This window comes from Poecilia mexicana, unplaced genomic scaffold, assembly GCF_051168715.1.
Source record: "Poecilia mexicana isolate PSO_F unplaced genomic scaffold, ASM5116871v1 scaffold_13, whole genome shotgun sequence".
Taxonomy (NCBI): domain Eukaryota; kingdom Metazoa; phylum Chordata; class Actinopteri; order Cyprinodontiformes; family Poeciliidae; genus Poecilia; species Poecilia mexicana.
The window spans coordinates 4,740,698-4,763,727 of NW_028263382.1; the positions used below are offsets into that span (position 1 = coordinate 4,740,698).

Below are 23,030 nucleotides of genomic sequence, written 5' to 3' on the forward strand. Positions count from 1 at the left end.
CCCATCATCACCATCATTCACCCCATCACCATTCATCCCATCATCACCACCATTCACCCCATCACCATTCACCCCATCACCGTTAACCACACAACACGCTCATCCTTCTCCACACCTCCTCATTTTCCCACGTTTCACTGCTGACACCTGAACCGTACCTTCCTCCTGCTCCTTGGCGGCGGGCTCCTCCTGACCACAACCAAAACCTTTCATGCTAGCAGATGTTGCAAAAAGTACATAATCGAAAGCATCTAATCTAACATGAAAGCACAGGTTTGAGTCCTCGTCGCGTTTGTTTAGCAACATAAACAGTTGTCTCCTGTGAGAGACAACATGCTTCAATAAAGGTGATTTACACCCTGACGGAGCTTTTCTGATAGGTGACACCACCTTACCGTGGCGAGACAGCTCCCTGACTAAAAACTCGTCACTGATGAACGGGGGCACGTTTGATAATGTTACCTTTGTTGCCGGTAACGTGAGCGGTGAAACTTGCAAAAACAAGCCGTTTACCGAAACGCCCACCTCCACCCGCTGTTGAGCCTGCTCCACTTTCTCCACCAACAAGACGACAGCTCCATGCGAGCCGCAGACCTTATGGACCCATGTCCGACCACCTCTCCCACCGCCAAGCAAACTTCCTCCACGCTGCACGGAGAACCGGCGCCCACCTTGACGTCGTTTTTCCGCGTCAGCGTGGAGAAAGTCCCACCACCAACCATCATGGCGTCGTCAGACGCCGGCCAGCCAGGCACACCTGACGGCCACACCCGAACCCAAACAAAAACCCCTTAAAACGTGACAAACTAAACCAAAAACACAACTAAACAATTAACATAAACACCCAGTGAAAAACAGTAAGAAAAAACACAAAGATAGTAGTTTAACACTCGCTCTCTCTTCCGCTCTCCACTCACCCTCCTCTCACACGAACAAGAAGGAGAGCTGCCATCGATACAGTTGCAGCCAAGCATGTTTTAATGTTACACAATACAGTTTTAGCAAGTTGTTCAAAGTCTAAACTGGCATTGTTGTGCATTTAAGGTGTAAAGTTTGCCTTCGACCAAACGCCCCCAAAGTAATTCCAGCGCCCCCTGCCGTCCTCTGAACGCCCCCCGGGGGGCGGTACCGCCCACGTTGAGAACCGCTAGTCTAAACCAGAGGTCCCCAACCTTTTTATTACCACGGACCGGTCAAGACTTGGAAAATTTTGTTGTGGCCCGGGGGGTGAACCGTCAGACAAAGCTGCTGCATGTTGGTGTTCCCGTTAAATCCTGAATATGCCCCATTTGGGTTGTCTTGGCCTTTTTATCGCAGCCTGTGGGGTTTTCCCTGACTGGGAACGAGAATACAACCTGCTGAATGTGACAGGTAGCCAATCAGAAAGCGCGGTGACGTAAGAACAGAGGGGAATCCCAAACAGCTGACATATCGAGAGTCCGGTGGATATCAGAGATGATATGTGGAAATGTTTATTATTACATGTAAAGGTCATTATTATATGTTTATTATGTTTATTCAGTTAAAATGTTAACTATGAAAAAACATAGTTGCCTCCAAATCATAGTGCAGCAGATGGAGCGGCTGCTCCCGTCGTCTTTTATCCACCGCCTTTTCTTTTTGTTTCTTTTATCTCTTAAAATGTCTCCACATCCTGATATTGCTTCTACATCATCATCCATGTTTGGTTATTCTAAATTCCCGTTTGCTATGTTGGGGTTTTACTGGATTATCCTCTGGAATCGGGATGTTCGTGACTGGAATCGGTTCGTGTTGCTCCTGCCTTGAGGCTGAACACGAACCGATCGAACCTGTTGGACTTTTATCAGCTCTGTGGTCACAGAGGTTTGGAGAATCGGCCGACATCCTTAAATCTTTCCGTCTAAACCAGACTTAAGGCTCACAAGCTCTACTCATCTCCTCTCGACCAAACGCTCTGACTCTGGTCGCTATGGTAACGTTTACATATCCCTTCAAAATAAGATACAGATGCGCCACAAAAAACGAGCATTTTACTTTCATGAACATTTTACTTTTGTGAAAATTTTAACTCATGATAAAGACTAACGGAGCCCTGAGCTTGTTTCTCTGCAACCAGACGGTCCATCTGGGAGTGAAGGAGACAACGACACCCGAAGTGTTGCTTATATCCACAGCCTGCTGGGTCTCTACGAGGTGAAGCAGTTTGAAGCTTCATTGCCTCATTAGCAGCCGGTCGCCGCATGTTACACAGAGCAGCTTGTAATGTGGGACTCACCTACCGGTCCGTGATAAATCCATCCTCCTGTCTCTTCTCTGGGCCTTTTCCCCTTCGCAAAGAAACTTTCCAAAGACACCTGATCTGTTTCTTACTCATTTTGCTGCTTGTGGGCTCAGTGTTGGCGCGCAAGTAACCGAGAGAATCCGGTTAAAGGATTTTCAAAATAAAAGATCCTCCAGACTCAAATAATACATAAAACGGAAATATTTCTTGTGCGGTCCACTGACCGGGGTTTGGGGACCACTGGTCTAAATCATGTCGCAGGAGAGCCTTCTTGCCGCTCGTAGCATACAGCAGCTTTTTATGGCACATGACACAAAAACAAGCTCCAGGCGCTGAGAGTTTGTGACACCAACTGCTCAGCAGCTTCCCGTCTTGTCCCCTTTCCTTTGCCCAGTGCCACCCGTTTTTAATTTCTTTCTCAAGTAATCGTGTTTCTTTACTGGATGAGACAAACTCCACCTTCTTCCATATCGCATTGATTTAACTGCCGGACCGAATGCATGCGCTTCTTCTCTACAAACCGTTTTACAGTCATTGGTCAAGAACATGGGAGCTAGAGTTCTGATTGGCAGACATCTTTGTCTATTATCTACAGTTTAGTTGAGGCGGGCCGTTTGGTCCAATGCTCGCTTTGCTTGAAAAGCCGGAAGTCTGGCCCCCAGAATGCCACCTCCTCTGCTGCCAGTACTCTCTGCCTTCCTCCATCAGCTGTTAATACAGAACAGACAATCATTATGAGCTACAGGCATCTTTATTATGAAACTACAGTGAAATTGTTTGGCAACTTCCAGCTTAGTATGCACACATAAGACATAAAAAAACATTATATTAATACATTCTTACAAAAAATAAAAACTTTAATGAAAAAGAGAAAACACTTGGAAACAATTGGAAGAAAAATTAATTAAAACCAGTTGGTAATAAATAGTAAAACATAATTCAACAAACTCTGAGGCAGATAATTTGCTTTGATGGATTTTAATAAATCACAGTGCTTTAATCATTCAAGGATTTGTGACATCTCTAGGTCTTACCTGCTTCTTTCTTTAGCTACATCCAGATGACTGGCAGTCGGTCCTGGATGCAGCTGGAAAACATTTTTGTGCATTGTCAATACATAATTACATTATGTACATAAACAATATTGAAGCATAAAATATCAACATTCTGAAATAGTAGATACTCACACACAGTTGCATCTCTGTCCTCGTCACGGACATCAGGACGTTCCTGAAGAGTCTGATTGACACAAATGTGACTCCCATTCTGTGGAGTCTGTGGAAATAAATGTAAAATTAAAAAGACATTGTAGCAAATATATCTCTTTGTCAAAAATACATAAGTAAATAAGTTAAAATTATTCTTAACCAACCATTATACAGTCGGGAATCAACGCAGTGACTGTAATAATACATACCGGCTTCATGGCTCCGTCCTCATATCCGTCCTCCGTCCGCCATGTTGTCGATTCTACTGCTTTCCACACTCTGCCTTGCTGCACTGCGTTATAACAAAATAAATAAAATAACCGGAAGATCAGTTTTCCTTACAAATATGCGAGTGTTCACGATTGACTAAATGTGAAATCATAACTTAGTGAATTTCTCTTCGTGGACTCCGTCAGAGCGCCTCGGCACCGTGAAAAAATAAAAGGAGGTGCGAGTATTTTTAAGAGTTCAGAACATCACATGTAATAAAAAATACAATACGAAATCTCTCCCTACACTTGTTTTGACATTATGAAAACGACAGACCGCTTTCTGTAAGAAACAAACAAAGCAACTCGCCTCGCTATTCATTAAAGCTTTCTTACCGTGAGTTCGGCCTGTTGGACCGCCGCGGTGTCATCTGTTGTTTTCCGCCGGGACGTTGCTTAATATCAAAACGATACTGAAAAAGTAACTCCGTGAAATAGGACTTTTTCCACCATTTCACACAACGCACGGGCATTTTCGTTCATGTTGGGTTTAGCATTAGCACTCGTTAGCACCGGTGCAAATCTTCCTCTGGAGTTTAATGGCGGCTGCTTGACCGACTATGAAAGCGCATTACTGCCACCAACTGGACTGGAGTGTTAAATGAAAGTTGACAGAAAAAAACCATTCTAAAAGTTATTTTTTCAAAATTTACGTACAGTATATTTTAGATGTTTATTTACTCAATTCTACTTTGAGCTGTGTCCTTTTTAGTTTATACAGAATATAATGATTCATCATCTGTGAGTTATATTTAGTGCTTAACTAACAAAACTTAAAAATAAAGAATACAAATGTTTATACTCCATCAGAAGGTATCACATACTTTCAACCATTTTGTTCTTCAATTTAAACTCGAGAGTTAAGCAACTGAATACTGATAAATCATCTGTAGTTTAAGTCCTGTATTGTGATGTGGAACGGTGTCACTACCACTCCAACATAGCACGACTCTGGGTCCAACATAGCACGACTCTGGGTCCAACATAGCACGACTCTGGGTCCAACATAGCACGACTCTGGGTCCAACATAGCACGACTCTGGGTCCAACATAGCACGACTCTGGGTCTTTCAAGCAATCAGTGAACATTAACATTAGTTTGAATATTATTCACAAAAATACTTTATGTACAATGAACCACTCTGGAAAATTTTTTTTATTATTATTTTTGATTAAGTTGTGCAATTCCTCCCATCACAAGATAAATCTTCAGATGGGAGGAATGTCAAAGTAAGATCAGGTTTCACTATAGTCTACTGTATGAATTCATGCATATTCTGCTTTTATATCATCAATTCAACCAAACTAAGTTTTTCAGTGCTCCTAACACACATGTAAAATATATTTTAATGGATAAGATAGATTATTGTTTTAATATTCTGTCTCCAAACATACTTCTTCATGGCATACTTCTATAACTCAACAATACCTACAGACGTCTCAAAATGTGATAAACTGTTTGGCCCATTGCACTGCAACACCAACATGTATTTACATCTCCATTTGAAGGAGTACATGTTGGAATACAGGCTTTTTTGAGCCAGTATTCCAGTGCTTGTGATTAAATACTGAGAATGTTTAATCACAAAATCCAGATTAGGAGACAGTTTCAGAAGAGTCAACAACAACTTAGTATGCCATGAACATCTGCCTGTGATACTTTAATGACCAATGACTATAATGGAACTTTGTCATGATGACACAACCGATGCTTTATGTGAAGCTCAGTGTTTTCACGTCGGCAGAAACACTTCGGTCTGCATTCCACCACACAATCTTGGATGAGCTTGACAGACATGCAATGTTGACAATATATCATCAGATTTACCCTGAAAATTGTACTTTGATATCAACACTCAAGTGTTAAGGTTACATCCCTAAGTTGAGCTAAGTGTGTTCAGTGCTGGATGGTGAATGTCACACTAAATTTGTTCCATTTGTGTGACTTTGTAACATTAGAACATTTTCAGCATTAATGCCTGTTTTCTACTTAAATCTCATTATTTCTCAATTAACAACACTGAGGGGTTTGGCCAGGTCCTGGAACTAGCAAACAGGTGAACAGAAGGTAAAATGGTTTAGCTACAACAGGAATGAGAGTCAAAAGGCCGGTGCTCAACAGTTGATTTGCATTTGCATGGCTCTCAGCAACTTCATTTAAATACAAAAACCTCTGCTAGGCCCAAGGGGAGGGGGGTGATAGGGGAACAGGGACACACAGCGTTTCTGACCATTCTTGGCAGTGCCCAACAATTTTCCACTGACATAAACCTCTCGCCAATAGCCCTCAATGTCAGTAGCTGTCAAAAATCCCACTATTCATGCACAATAACCGCTAGCATCTGCTGATCATTTGTCAATTAGCAGCTAACCGCTAGCATCTGCTGATCATTTCTCAATTAGCAGCTAACCGCTAGCAGCTGCTGATCATTTGTCAATTATCAGCTAACCACTAGCATCTGCTGATCATTTGTCAATTAGCAGCTAACCGCTAGCAGCTGCTGATCATTTGTCAATTAGCAGCTAACCGCTAGCAGCTGCTGATCATTTGTCAATTAGCAGCTAACCGCTAGCATCTGCTGATAATTTGTCAATTAGCAGCTAACCGCTAGCATCTGCTGATCATTTGTCAATTAGCAGCTAACCGCTAGCATCTGCTGATCATTTGTCAATTAGCAGCTAACCGCTAGCATCTGCTGATCATTTGTCAATTAGCAGCTAACTGCTAGCAGCTGCTGATCTTTTGTCAATTAGCAGCTAACCGCTAGCAGCTGCTGATCATTTGTCAATTAGCAGCTAACCGCTAGCATCTGCTGATAATTTGTCAATTAGCAGCTAAACGCTAGCATCTGCTGATTATTTGTCAATTAGCAGCTAACTGCTAGCAGCTGCTGATCATTTGTCAATTAGCAGCTAACCGCTAGCATCTGCTGATCATTTGTCAATTAGCAGCTAACCGCTAGCATCTGCTGATCATTTGTCAATTAGCAGCTAAACGCTAGCATCTGCTGATTATTTGTCAATTAGCAGCTAACTGCTAGCAGCTGCTGATCATTTGTCAATTAGCAGCTAACCGCTAGCATCTGCTGATCATTTGTCAATTAGCAGCTATCTGCTAGCAGCTGCTGATCATTTGTCAATTAGCAGCTAATCGCTAGCATCTGCTGATCATTTGTCAATTAGCAGCTAACCACTAGCATCTGCTGATCATTTGTCAATTAGCAGCTAACCGCTAATCCAGTTAGTTCATGTCTTCATCATCCTGAACAAACAACATGGAGAGAGACACAGTCTGTGTCTTCCCGAGGAATCCATGCTGTTTCCTGCTGCACGGGTCCCATCATCGGGTCCAGAACGGCCCCATCATCAGGGCCACAACAGGAAGTGAATAAATTCTTCAGCCCACAAACCGTAAAAATCCCAGGTCTAGTCCAGTTCAGCACTCGTAGGTGTGTGTGTGTGTGTGTGTGTGTGTGTGTGTGTGTGTGTGTGAAGCTGTTTTCTGCTGTTCTCCTGGTAATCTCCCTTCTCTCTTCTCTTCTCCCATCAGCCATCTGTGCAGGCGGCTGCGGTGGGCACCGCGGCGTGTGCGAGGCGCCCGGACGCTGCCGGTGTAACGTGGGCTGGGAGGGGCAGCGCTGCGACAGCTGCCAGCGGCACCCCGGCTGCCTGCACGGCACCTGCCAGCTGCCCTGGGAGTGCAGCTGCAATGAGGGCTGGGGAGGCCTGTACTGCGACCAAGGTGGGTCCGACCCGGTCCGGATTCCTCTAAAATGGCTAAAGACAAGACACCAGACTGACCTTTGACTTCCGGAGTCCACACAGAGCAGACCCGATGTGAGGCCCGGTTCTAAGGGCCACAGGTCCAAACCGGTCACATGACCCGGTGTCGACCCATTGGGTCGGAGGGACTGACAGACGTAGCATTCACTAAAGAATCCTGGAAAAGTTCTGATCCAGATGGTCCGGTTTTCCGGTCTGACCTGGTCCACACAGAACCAGCAGCAGAACCGCCTGCTGGTCCAGAGGGAGGAGGCGGGGCTTAACCTGGTCCAGAGCTTGTTTACTATGAATCGACCCAATTAGAAACAGAACCAGGAAAAACTCTGACATCAGCTCAGAACCAACAGGAAGTCCCGTGTCTCAACTTCCTGTTTGGTTTTAGGTCCCTTAGTGAATGTCAGCATGACTGAACCTGACCAGAGTGATAAAGACTTACTGAGACCAACCAGTAAAAACCCAACAGAGTCTTTGAATTTTGGTTCAACAGAATCAATCAATCAATCAATCAATCAATCTTTACATAGCACATTTCAGCACGTTGATGTTCCCATAGCAACTCAAGCCAGCTGGTTTTAGTCTGGGTTTAGAGGAACTTAGTGAAGGACTGTAGAACCGGGTTGGTGTCTCTGCCTTCCTGGTTTTAGTCAGAAATCCAGCAGCAGCGTTCTGGATCAGCTGCACACTGTGTATGTATACATGTGTGTGTGGGTAGTGAGTACACCCCTGACATTTCTGCAGATATTTAAGTAAATCTTTTGGGACAACACTGACAAACTGGCAGTTATCTGTGTGCAGCTTTTATAACAATGTAAATAACTCTATATACATCCATTAAAGTCTAAACCACCGGCAACAAAAGAGACGACACCCCCAAAGGTCCAAACTGAGCGCTGCTCGTCATTTTCCCTCCAAAATGTCATGTGACCAGTTAGTGTCAGTAGGCCTCAGGTGTGCATAGGGAGCAGGTGTGTTCAGTTTTGTAGTGCAGCTCTCTCACTCTGTCCTACTGGTCACTGAAGGTCCAACATGGCAAAGATCTCTCTGACGATCCTAAAACACGAATTGCTGCGCCGCATGAAGACGGCCAAGGCTGCAGGACGATTGCTGACACCCTGAACTGAGCTGCAGCCCAGTGGCCAAGATCATCCAGCTTTCTAAAGAGCAGGTCCTCAGAACAGACCTCATGTACCTGCTCAGCGCCACGTCCAGATGCTGTCTTTCAAAGACGGGTGGAGGGGCTCTGTCAGCGTTGCTGCAGGGATCTCAGAGGTCGGAGGTCAGCCTGTCGGTGCTCAGACCAAACGCCACACACTACATCAACTTGGTCTGCATGGCTGTCACCCCAGAAGGAAGCCTGTTCTGAAGTCTGCACACAGTCAACATGTCAACAAAGGACATGGATACTGGAACCAGGTCCTGAGGTCTGATGGGACCAAGATCCGTTAGTTTGGTTCAGATGGTCTCCAGCATGTGTGGCAGCTGTCAGGTGAGGAGGACAAAGTTACGTGTGTGATGCCTCCAGCCAAGCATGGTGGAGGGAGAGCCATGGTCTGGGCCACAAGTTTTGAGGAAGCAGAGTGAATATTTGAAAGAGAGCAGAAGTTTTGGAGTAACAAACATTACAAGTTTGAGAAGAAAGACATGAAGTCCTGCTTTCAGACTGAAACTGTGTGCTCTGGAAATATGGCAGGAAAATTACCCCATACTCCAATAACTGAAGCTGTGTGTTGACTCTAGATCTACAACATTAGAGCTACACTCTAGATCTAATATGCATTATATATATATATTAGATCTATAAATCTAGATCTATAACTAGATCGTTCCTTTTTAATAACTTCAGTTTCCACACATATCTCTGTTCTCAGCATCTGTTCAGTGATTGGATGGGTCAAAGGTCACCTGGTGACATCATAATGCAGAGCTGTTATCATTTGTGTCGTCATGGTAACTGATCTTATTTCCTGTTGTAACCTGAGCCGTAGGTGCCAGAATAGGGGGCCTCGGGGGACATTGGCCCCCAGGCCCCCCCACTTTACGGCCCTGCCCGTCTGCTGGTCCTCCAGTCGTTTCCACAGGCTGCACACAACTCTGACAGTCTGACACCTGTCTGTGTTTCTATGCAGACAGAGGCACAGATAGAACCTGCAGCACTGAGGTCTGGACCCAAAGGCTCCAGATCATAACGGTCACCTAAAGGTTTACCACATGGCAGCTTTGGGTCGGGTTGGGACCAGGAACCGGTCTGACACCTGAAAACAGGCTCAGGCTCTGATCCGGTCCAGGTCTGAACCAATCCTGCCTAAAAATTAAATGAGATTTCTGTATTTGTGCCACATCTGTCATGAGGTGGGGTTGTTGGTGGTGAGGAGAGACGCTGAGACCCAGGTTATAGTGATGATGATGAAGATTTTAATGATGAAGATGCTCAAACAGTCCAACACAGGCAGCACGGCAGAGAGACAGGCACACAGCCAAATACCGGTAGCAACTGGTAAACAGGACTTAAACGAGAGCTAACGCTATCCAGGACTTAACAGTTCTACTGGAGGCGAACACTAGACGTGAGACAAACGACAAGGACCCGACGAAGAACACAGACAACAGGTGGGTTTAAATACACACGGGGTAATTAAGGGAATGAGACACACCTGGGGAGCAATCAACGGGGAGGACAGGACAGAGACTCACAGGGAAACTCAAAAATAAACACACAGAAACACGGAACCTAACAACATCTGGCCCAAATGCTGTATTTATAGAACCGTGACGACGTTTTCTTTCTAACGGCGTTGGGATGAAAAAGAATAATAAAAAAAAGACATCGGGCCCACATGCCCGTCATCGGTCCGGACCAAATGCTCACCCACACTTTGCCAGTGCAGATCATTTTTGCTCAAGTTGAAAAAATAATTATGTTAATTTTTTTTTTTTCCTCCAAAAGCCAATCAGCCATCAGTACCGATGGCCACTGATGGTTTTCAGGTTTCTGTTGAAATTCATTTTTGTGTTAAATAACAAGCACATTAAATATTAATCGTGGAGTTTTTCATTTTGTTTTCAATTAAAAAATATTGTCAGCAGTCTGGCTGGTTATCTGTCCCACTCAGATCATCTCTTTCCCGCACAATTTATGGGACAAGCAGCAAATACAATCTGCGCCTTTTGGCTTCAGACCCACAGCATCCAGGTCGCTGCTGCGCCGCATCGTGATGCTGGAACCATTAGACCAGACCTGCCCAAACTTCTTGAGAGCAAGATCTACTTTTTCTCTCACCAGCCGCCTGAGATCTACCTCATGACATGAAGACATAAAAATTGCAAATTAAACTCTATTGACTTATTTTATATGCAAATATGCATCAGTTGTAGCAGAAATAATAAAGTGACACAAAACCTGATGCAGTTTCTTCCTCAGTGAGATTCTGACACTGGGAGCAGGTTACTGGTTTCTCAGTCAGAAGCTGGTTTCAAACCAGCAGGTCAGTCAGTCATGGTGGATCTGAACTTTGGTTTGATGACCTCAGTATGAGAAACTACAGACAGATAGGAGGAACCAGAGAGCCCAGAAAAGGTAAATCTTCAGAAGTCGGGATATAATTTAATTTCACATAATTATCGCTGTAGAATTAGTTAAAGCTTAATTAAATATATTTGTCCTATTTGATGTTGTGACGTATGCTCACAAAGAACGAGGTCATTAGTCCAAGTTGGTCGTTTGTTGAATGTTCAGAAACTGCAGCAGGTGTGATGAGCCACAGCAACGGTAAACAGGTAAAACAACCCGAACAGGTGATCAACTCTAAACCGCTCCTACCTCTTTACTTCCTGTCTCTTTGTCGTTTAAGCCACCCGTTGCCGTGGCAACCGCCTGCGGCCCGCGAGCCGAGCAGAGACGGTAAAAACATTCAGTCCGTTACGATATCAGGTTTCCAGACTTGACATTTATTCCTGGATTATTAATAAGCCTCTCATGGACACAGCGCTGGTTGAGCAGCTCATTTAAACTCCTGCTCTGCTCTCAGTCGGTCTTTGAGTCGCCTTTTTTTTTTCTTTTTTTTTTAATGGAACCGAAATGCACCGAATTGCGCAACACCTTGTTGAAACAATAATTACTGAGATCATTAATTTTAACGTTTCATTGATTTTTTTATAATTATTCTTTTTTAATGAAGCGTTTAGGATCTCAGTGAATATTTTTGATAAGCCCGTCAGAAGAGGAAGTGCTGCTCTCAGCCTCCTGGCGGCGTTCAGATTGTCACCTGCTGAGATCGACGTATTGTGTTCCAATATGTCGTGTTAGACTGTGTTAGACTGTCCTGCTGCTCTGAATTGGCATTGCTGGAGGATATTTGACATCTATTTTATAATTGTTTTTTTTAAATGTTCCAAATATTTGACCAGTCGTGATTTTGTCATATCTATCTGTCCTCGGCATAATCATATTGTGCGTATTTAGCTGAGCACAGGGCCGCCTGCAGTTGTTCGGCTGTAGTAAAAAAAGGAAACAATAATTTTTGGATTACTTTATTATCCATCTCTCTTGGCTATTAATATTGAGGAGAAAAAAAGATCTTTTGTATCAAACATCTTGTAGCGCACTTCTGTGTGAGTTTGTGGGGATGGGCAGCAGAAGCCTAAATGTTATTGGTCAATTTACTTTTGTTTATTTGGCGGCTTGACGCTTTTTCTGTAAGCTAAAAATGACTCAGCGGATCCTTCCATAGATCTGAGCGGTCGTTTGGATCCCGCCTGAGCTTTTTACCGGGTGTGTGGTTCTGGCAGGTCGCCGGTTTATGAGCTTTTGTTTGTTTGTTTGTTTTTTTGTGGTTTGGAGAACTGCAGACCTGACAGGTCACCCGCTTGGACAACCGTTTAACCCGCTAATGGTGCGTTCACACCAAACGCGCTTTGAGCATCATGGGCATCTGGTTTAGAGACGCACCGCCACTGTACACAAACTGTACCCATTTGTAGACACAGTACGTATCTATGGCTGTGGATCAAGCTTCACGCATTGATATTTAACTAGAGGTGTGCCGATCGACCAGCCACCGATCACACAAACCGATCATCACCTGCTTCTCATTTCCAGCCTGCCTCTGCAGCTGGTCTCCTCTTTCCTTCACTCTGCGCAAACGCAGCAACAAATCCGAAGCGATGTGGATCTATAACCACTGAGGGAAGTTTGCGTGTTGAGTTGGAAAATTGAAGCAGGTCAAAATGCATCAACACGACGAATCTAATATGGAATAAAAACAATGAGATACTTGATGGAGTTTGGCTACATCCAGGCTCACTGCAGTAAATCAGACATATGGAGGATCAGACAGCAGGTAAAGCAGCGCACAGCTACAAACATCACCGGATTAGCATGACGGTCAGAAAGCTAAACAAATAACCTGGAAAATGATTTAAGTCTTCGAGCTGCGATGTCAGACGCTGGTTCTGCTACAGGTAGTTAATATCTGACAGACGGAGCTTCGCTTCTGCTCCACCTGGTAGTGACTCTCACACCGAACCTGCTTAAAGCTGCAGCATCTAACTTAAAAAAATACATTTTACCTACGTATTAAAACTTTCGCTGTCCTAACATGAGACAGATAATCTCTGAGAAAATAATCCATCTCCTCCCTGATCTGCATAATTACTCCGCTGAGTCAGAAACAGCCAATCAGAGCTAGCAGTAATCAGCTAGCCGCCATGCTAACAGGAAGTTTTCATTCAGTAACTCTGGATTGTTTATTGTAATGGATCCTGTTTTTGCCTTTGAATGTCAGGTTTTATACTTGAACTTCTTGGCAATGTTGAGAGGTTTTATTTGGGCTCTTTGCATTATTTAGCCTCTTCAGAGCCTCCATGTGTTTTCAGTCTGTTAAAGATAGTATCACTGATACCAGTACAATTTGCACAATGCCTGTTTGGTTTAGTTTTCTTCTTGGAAAAAGTTGTTAAAAACAAGTTTTTGTCTAAATTAAGGTGAATTCATGGTTCCTTTTCTACATAATGTAACCGGTAGTGTTTATGATAAAAATAATAATAATTATGTGATTGGTGATCGGCCCTAGTGATCGGAATCGGCAGGAAAAAACCTGATCGGCACGTCTCTATATTTAACCATTAAGAATCTGATGTAATTATGACAAAACCTTCATACGAACATGGTGTGTTAATACAGTGGATCTCTGTATTCAGCTGTTCTTGGGTTGGCTGCAGGCATTTATCCTGCATTTTTCCAGACACCAGTTTTGAAAATGGAATAAACTTTATTCCTTCCTCTAAATCAGTGGTCCCCAAACTACGGCCCGCCTCCACATTTGGTCCGGCCCACTTACTTTGGGGCAAATTGCTACAAACCCAATGAGTTGATTGACAGGTGCCATCATGTCAACTGAACAAGTGCGCCTGACATTCAAAGTGTGAAACAGAGATGATGAAACACCCCTGGCCTCCCACCTGAAAAATGAATCCAGCACCGCTGACCTGAGCCAGTGGGCTGTTGAACCAGAGGGGTCCTAGGATGGAGCCTTGGGGAACCCCACATGTGACCTCTGACCTTTTAATAATAATAATACATGTTATTTGCCAGCTTCTTTCAAAACACCCAAAGACCCTTTACAACATTAAGAGAAGTTGTTGCAAAATGGAGTGATGTGGTGAAATGAGGCTGTTTTGGTGACGATGCGAGCAGCAGAGACTGGAACCAGTTGAAGCTTATAGAAGTTTATATTTATCTAACCAGGAGGGAATTACAGGAATCAATGAGAGAAATGACCAGAACCTGGACCAGGATGGAGGCAGAGAGAGGGACGGACGGAATATTACGGAGGTGGAAATGAGCAGACTGGATATTATAATTGATGTGAGAGAGAAAGGAGGGAATGACACCCAGACCGTCAACCTGAGACCAGAGAACCGTCCATGATGAGGCTTTAGAGAGAAGATTGACACGTTTCCTATTGAGCTTTGGAACCAGCGACACTGTATGTGACCGTCGCTCGGCGCCATGTTTGCAGCCCACAGACCAAAACAAACTTTATTCCGGTGTTTTCATCGTGTTACTGACCGCAGCGAAGTTGTTTTCAAGTTGGATACTGGATATTCTCCCTCCGGAGTAAGGGACGTTCAGCTCAAGGTTGATCCGATTTATGAACGCTGATTTCGGCCAGCTGTTCTCTACCGATGCCTGCTGAAGCGCTCAGAGGTTCACATCGGGACCGTCGATTTCCGAACCTCCTGTAAATAAATGCTTTGTCTTGTGACCAACTGATACAAAAAGTGGTCATTCATGCTATTAAACGAGGAACACTACCCTCTATAAATGTTTAAGTCATATTCAATATTTTAAATATTAAATGTTTTCTTCAATAGCTTCCAAATCGTGTGGCCCATGAACTCAAAATCGGTGAGAAATTATTCTACTAGACTATAAATGAGGCACACTCATTATTACATTTGAACACTTTTATATATTTTTACCTTTTTCTGTAGTCAAAATTTAGTAGGTCATGTGAACCATTAACTCAAAATCCTTGTGAAATTATTCTACTAAGCTATGTAGATGAGGCGTATTTTTATTCCATTTTGATCCTTTTTTATTTAACCAAATTTATATTTAAAAAATAATTTTTTTAAAGTTCATAAAATGTATTACCTCAGATGAAAAGAACATTTGTAACCTGTAATGTTCAATTACATAAAATTCTAGGACTGGATCTATTTCATTACATGTTTACTTACCTGTAATATGTTAAATACAACAAATATTATTAAAGTGTGATCTATTTCATAAAATTTACTTGTCACCTTTATTGTTTAATTACACATTAAATGTTTAAAGTTGGGCTTTTTCATCTGGTTTGTCTGTTTCATTTAATGTTTACTGCAAAATGTCTGATTATATAATTGTTTACTTTAATCGCATAAAATGTTTATTTCAAAATATAATCTTTCATTACGTGTATGTTTATTACCTGAAATATTTTAAAAATCTAATTTTTACTTCAAATGTGATTCATTTCTTCACCTGTTTACATGCAACTTAAGGAGCTTGAATCAAACGTTTCATGAATGTTTAATACATTAAATTATTAAATGTCCGTCTCCAGACCTAAACCCACAGAAAATCTTTGGAGGAGCTCAAACTCTGCTCCTCAGCGACAGCCCAGCAATCCTCCTGATCTGGAGAAGATCTGTGAGGAGGATTGGGCCAAAGTCCCTGCTGCAGTGCAAACCTGCTGAAAATCTACAGGAGACCTTTGACCTCTGACTGCAAACAACGGCTACTGAACCAAATATTAATATTGATATTCACAGGTGTTCAAATACTATTTGCAGCAGTAACACAAATAAATGATTTCCAGATTATATCTCTCAGCTGACAAGCAGCTAAGATGAAAACTTCAGACCCTCCAGGATTTCTAAGTGGGAGATCCTGCAGAGTGGCAGGATGTCCAAATACTTATCTTCCTCTCTGTACCTACTGTTGAAGCTGGGTGTTGTGAATATTTTTGGCATTTCTACTCACCTTGTTGGCTTGTGCTGCTGTAGATGTAGTGAAACTAGATGTTGCCACATATGGTTAATCCTGGATGTGGATAAAGTCGAAGTTTGTTTGGTGATTTTGGTTTCCGTTCCTTAAAATTGTTCATGTTTTTAAAGAGCGAGCCTGATCATTTCCTGCGGTGAGACGCTCTGTCTCAAATCAACATGATGCTACAAACATTCACATGCAACATCATTTCACCTCATCTGCATTAATAATGCAGAACTTTTCCTCTGCAGCTTCGCTTGGTTGCTTTTCATTGACCTCCAGGACGCTCAGTAGTTCAGGCGTTTCTCCCTGGTGAACGCTCAGCTGGTGTTGTTTTCCCGTGTCGTCTCTCATGGCATCCAGTTTGGTTCAAACTACTGAACATGCAGTCGTACACCTGCTGTGTTTCAGCGACTATAAAATTGTCCACATTGGAATTACGGAAATAAATTGGCTTGAAGCTGCAGTTCGTGAACTTTTTTTAAAGGTTTTGTTGGCTCTAGTGGCCTCCATTTGAAAGAGGGCAATGAGAGATGGGGAGGACATGTGGGAAATGTTGCCAGGCCAGGAATCGAACCTGCGACCACCGGCATGAGGACTAAGGCCTCATTACATGGGCCGTGCCCCGCCCCTGCGCCACCATAGCACCCCCTGCAGTTCATGAACTTTTATAAAATATTTTTTACATTTTTGCTAAACTGTCTCCATGTTGTAACAGGTTATGAGACATAATCTGTGAAAAGAGGAATCTCCTCACCTCCTCCCTCAGCTGCGATTACCATCTACAGAACAACAACCAATCAGAGCCTGGAGGCGGGTCTTAGCGCTGTCAATCACCCTTATGTATGTGCTGCTCAATGTGCTTAATAGTTTATCCACCATCATTATTGCCCCTGCTAACTAGCTTAGCATTTATGAAAGCTGAGAGAAAGGTGGGGACGGTGCGTGAGGTAGTTTTAGCAGATATGTAAACAAAAGGGTAACACTTTATTTGAAGGGGGTTGAATAAGACTGTCATGACAACTTGACATTACCCAGGAAATCATTACTATTTAAACTTTACCTTTAATAACATAAAGTTACCTAATTTTTAAAGTGAAATCAGTAATACTTTTATAGCAAATTTATATCAGTAATGATTTCCTGGTTAATGTCAAGTTGTCATAACAAAGACATTTTGAATAATGTCAACTTTGTATTAAAAGTGTCATAATTTACCGAATGACACTTTATGACAACAGTCATAAATATTCATGAAAGCTTATTCATGTTCATGACAGGTGTTTATGACATGTTTATGACAGTGTCATGTCAGTCTTATTCAACCCCCTTCAAATAAAGTGTTACCCAAAACATCTATAGCTGTGTTTAGATGACGTAGCATCGAATTCACCAAGTGCAGATGGAGGGCAGGAAGTAAATGCAGTTCGTTTGTTTCTGCTGATCCAGCATCAAAATGTCTAAAGTCTGAGTCCTGTACGGTTGTTCCAACCGTTCTAATAGAGAGAAAGACAAACATTATGTTCGTGTTTTGAAGGTAGTTGGTCACAAGGGAGTTAATTTTAAAAAACTTACTGAAAAAAGAGGAGAAAAGTGAATCTACAGCTAAAAACAGGAGGTGCAGAAACTAAGTGCCAGAGTTTGCAGCACCATTTTCTAACAGGTGACGATCGCATCGTTTAAATTGTATTTTCAGATGTTTTATTGGACAGTTACTTAGAAAGACAAGCATTCATATGTAAGGTCAGATATATTATTTTTATGCCCTAGCATGGTTGTTCTTAGAGCGCTAATGCAGTGTTGTGTTCAAGACCACCTAACCCGAGACCAAGACAAGACCAAGACCAGCTACAGCTACATGACACAATAAAATGTAAAATATGATCAAAATTGCTTTTCAAAATAATCTGAAAGATCCATATTCCCATAAAAACACCTAGATATTAAATACTTAATACATTTTACCAATATTAAATATTCCATTTCTGTGCTACAATGTGTGATGGTCTCGTGCCAACCCTAAAAACATAACGCCCTGGGCATTTACCCATATTGCTCATGTAAGAAACCAGCACTGTCTGCACCATTAAACATAGCAATTGAGGCAATGCCCTGACGGTAAATAACACTCAACTATAAACACTGACCAAGGAGCAACAAGCAAGAAGTAACCAAACAGAAGGCGCTCATCGTGACTGTTTTCACTCTCTCTCCCAGTACATGAAGCCAGGTAGTCTGACACCATGGCAGACATTACAGCTGCCACTTTGAACAAAAACAATCAAAGAGCAATGTGCATGCTCTGCTCTTTCATTCTTGTGTTTTAGTTATTTGTTAATTTAAATATCAACGTACATAATTAAATAAAATAATGATGCAGTGTACACAGAGCATTACAAGAACAAAGAACGGGTGTTCTGTCAGGTCAGATCACGGTGTTCTGTCAGGTCAGCATACGTTGTTAGATAGTCGTACGCTTAGCTCAGACATGCATACGCTGTCATTACCATATGATTTTATTTAATCAGCAACATAGAATCATGACGTAGATCATCATACACTTGGTTATTAACAGTTGTATGGCATCCAGCTGCAGCCAGACCTGCTTTAAACACACTTTGAAACCACGACAATGCATGTATATCTATCTAGTTATCATATTATGTCATATTATAAACAATTTAATTACTTATTTTCGTCATAACTTGTTGTGTATACTGACAACTCCACTGACGGTCAGACTTAATGCGCATGCGCTGGCATGGTACTCACTGCATGTATGCTATTCTGACAGCGTATGGTAATCTGATAGAACAACAGCTATATCTGTCAGACACATCATTACCATAAGATTTCATTTAATCAACAACATAGAATCATGACGTAGATCGTCATACACTTTGTTATTAACAGTTGTATGGCATCCTGACTTAAGCGGTTACAAGGGCGTGTGTTGTAGTTACTCCAGCTGCAGCCAGACCTGCTTTAAATACACTTTGAAACCATGACAACTCATGTATATCTATATAGTTATCATTGAAAACAATTTAATGACTTATTTTTGTCATAACTTGCTGCGTATGGTGAACTGACAACTCCTCTGACGGTCGGACTTCTTAATGCGCAGGCATGGTACTCACTGCATGTTTGCTATTCTGACAGCGTATGGCTATCTGATAGAACAACGGCTCTCAGCGACACTCCAGTCCTATTTAATAAGTAAAGAGCCGTGGAGAAGAATCGATTGTTTCTGAATGTCACATCACTAAATTGCAGACTTTTGGACATAACGTTGTTCCATATATGTGACAACTCAGTCAACACCTCCGCACAATAATTCAGGCAGTGAGTGATAACATTTTTCATCACAATGCTTATGTGTCTCTGTACAGCTAGCTTTGCTAACATCACGTCAACGGAGCTTACCTTCTTTGAGCTACTTTTCTAAGTGATGAAAATAGTTAGACGTTGTCCCCACCGTCTCTGAAAGCGAAGCGATGCTGAGTTAGCTGTGGCCATCGGATTTCTTATGATTTATGCAGCGCTATTATATTACTGACGATTAGACAAACATTTTCTGCCGCTGAGAGGAAACCACTGCGCATGTCCTGGAGCGCCGCGCGCGAGTGGAAGGTGGGGAGGGGAGGGTGGAGTAACAGAAACACGTAGTTGCTTGGATTTTAATCGGTGCGTTTTGCATCCACTGAAAACAAAGATGTTAACAAATAAACTGGACAGTATGCTGTACGTTTAGTGGTATTTCAACAGTTGCGGTCTCGACTGGTCTTGAAATAAAATGCCGAGTCCTCAGCGCCCGAGACCGAGACAAGACCGAGACCAAATGCGGTCGAGTCCGAGACGAGACCAAGACCATTTTTGATGGTCTCGGTCTCAAGACCGGTCTCGAGACCAAGACCAACTTTGAGTACCACAACACTGCGCTAATGTTAGCATCTAGCTCAGAGCCGAGTCACGGACAGAAAATATAATGTTTATTCAGTGGGACTTTAATGCTAAGAAAAAAGCTGAATAAATTAAATATATCCTACCAGCTATACAGACAGTGAGCTGTTTCTGTTCCCCCACATTTTTGGTGTCTGTTCGTGTCTGGCCACCAACAGACAGGAACATGGAGGTTTCTGTAGATCAGAGCAAATAGTTGACCTACATTGGATCTGAATTAGGGTTCCCACCCGTCCCTTAAAATACGGAATCGTCCCGTATTGAACCGATATGGGACACGATTTGTTCCGTATTCTATAAATGTCCGATAGACATGCCTATCACATACATATCAACACAAAGTGTAACAATAATGACCAAAATAAAACACAGTAAATATTAAGGTCATCTAAATTCTCGTGGCGGGAGCTAAAGGACCCCAGAACGCTACGGACCGACACTGTTGCCTAGAGACGGACACTACGCAGCTGCGGTGAGCTGCTATCAACCAGGATCTTTTTAAAACGTCCTCAGCCCGATTCTCCACAGTCCTTAGAAGTAAAACCTCTCGTAATACAGACATGAGAGGGAAGACGCAAATCCCAGGCTGAATAATGTTAGTGAGGATGAACACAGCCAGCCACTTTAAAAAACAAAAGAAACGTGTTTGTCTTGGTGCGGTGCTGCTGTATGAATGGATCAGGAGAGGAGCTGCAGACACATCAGAACTAAAGAACCAGAAATCAGCATCTCTTCATCCCTCAATCATCTCCTGAGGCTGATATGATAGAAAATTTTATTATTAAGTTTCTTATTGTGCTTTTTGTCGACTGTTATGAGTTGATTATTTGCTTATTTAATGTATAATAACATCGTTTAAAATAATATAAATGGTCATTTACAGCAGTGGTCCCCAACTTTTTTATTATTGTGGACCGGCCAAGACTTGGAAACTTTGCTGCGGCCCGTGTGTGTGTGTGTGTGTGTGTGTGTGTGTGTGTGTGTGTGTGTGAACCGTCAGATAAGGTTTCTGGGTCATTGATGTACAAGGATTTCCACCAAGCTACATTAAAAGTGTTAAACATATTTATATCCATTGTAATTACTGGAGCATTTGAAATGTTGTGCATCGAGAAATCATAATTTCACAATTAGACTTTTTCAGGGTTTTTTATCAATATGATTTGGTTGTGGTCTTAAAAAATGTCATGTGGTGCGACCGTGATTCATCTAAAAATAAGGTATTATCCATGATGTACTAAGCATTTGTTTTATAAGTTTCCATTTATTTCAGGTGTTTAGAAAAAAGTTTTTAAATTTAATTTTATTTTTCTGGCAATTATGACAGTTCCTCCCCCCCCCAAAAAAACCTGTCAAATTCCATTTGTAATTGATTTGACCAATATTTTTCTTCACCATTTCATCAAAATGTGTTAAAAAATAAGTAAGTACCAGTCACTTAAGGATGCTGTATTAGTGGTTAATATTTATGCTCCAGATATTAGATATTCTATTTTGAATTCAATAAATTTACTTTTTTAATTGGTCGCACCACATGACTTATACAATAAACGTAGGCCAGAAAACAGGTCAAAATCCTTTAAATACATGAAAATAGAATTACATTCAGTTAAAGTACATTACAAAATAACAACACAAATAGAACACACCAATTTAAATTTCCTAAAAATTAATGCAGTAATCAACTTTGTAGTAAACCTTTCAAACACATCCCTCATTAAATGAGAATGTACGGGAGATTACTTTAATTTCCTAATTTTATTTAAAAAACTGAAAAGACATTTTCAATCTCCCAAATGTAAGCACATTAATGAAAATATAATAATTCAGTTTAAGTTTAACCATTTTAAACAGAACCATGTATAAGTAATGAACTTAAAAACCATCATGTTACTCCTGGGTAGAGACGCTCCGATTAAGTTTTTTCCTGCTGATTCTGATCACCCATGAGGGCCGATCACTGCCGATCACCAATACTGATCACATGGATTGACTGTTAATTTTTCGCTTTAGGTAAAAATTACACTGTGATCTGGCAAAATGGAACCATTTCGCCAGATTTGATCAGCACACCACTACTCCTGGAGTCCTCCTGACTCAAATAATACATAAAATGGAAATACTTAATTATTCCTTGCACGGCCCGGTACCAATTGGTCCATGGACCAACGATGGACCAATGGACCACTGATTTAGAGCAGTGGTCCCCAACCCCCGGTCCGTGGACCGGTACCGGTCCGTGGACCAATTGGTACCGGGCCGCGCAAGAAATAATTAAATATTTCCGTTTTATGTATTATTTGAGTCTGGAGGATCCTTTATTTTGAAAATCCTTTAACCGGATTCTCTCGGTTACTTGCGCGCCAACGCTGAGCCACAAGCAGCAAAATGAGTAAGAAACAGATCAGATGTCTTTGGAAAGTTTCTTTGCGAAGGGGAAAAGGCCCAGAGAAGAGACAGGAGGATGGATTTATCCCGGACCGGTAGGTGAGTCCCACATTACAAGCTGCTCTGTGTAACATGCGGCGACCGGCTGCTAATGAGGCAATGAAGCTTCAAACTGCTTCGCCTCGTAGAGACCCAGCAGGCTGTGGATATAAGCAACACTTCGGGTGTCGTTGTCTCCATCACTCCCAGATGGACCGTCTGGTTGCAGAGAAACAAGCTCAGGGCTCCGTTAGTCTTTATCATGAGTTAAAATGTTCATGAAAGTAAAATGCTCGTTTTTTGTGGCGCATCTGTATCTTATTTTGAAGGGATATGTAAACGTTACCATAGCGACCAGAGTCAGAGCGTTTGGGCAGTGGAGAGGAGAGGAGTGGAGCTTGTGAGTCTTAAGTCTGGTTTAGACGGCAAGATTTAAGGATGTCGGCCGATTCTCCAAACCTCTGTGATCACAGAGCTGATAAAAGTCCAACAGGTTCGATCGGTTCGTGTTCAGCCTCAAGGCAGGAGCAACACGAACCGATTCCAGAGGATAATCCACAAAACCCCCAACATAGCAAACGGGA

General features: G+C 42.2%; 1 protein-coding gene across 2 annotated transcripts in view; it reads left to right on the forward strand.

Annotated features, from left to right (window-relative positions):
* dlc (deltaC) overlaps positions 1–23,030 on the forward strand; it is a 282,002-nt gene that overhangs the window by 31,809 nt on the left and 227,163 nt on the right. For both annotated transcript variants that reach the window (XM_088011502.1, XM_088011501.1), the window contains exon 5: positions 7,291–7,482. In XM_088011502.1, coding sequence (XP_087867628.1) covers positions 7,291–7,482 — 192 coding nt within the window. The remainder of the gene's footprint in view (positions 1–7,290; positions 7,483–23,030) is intronic.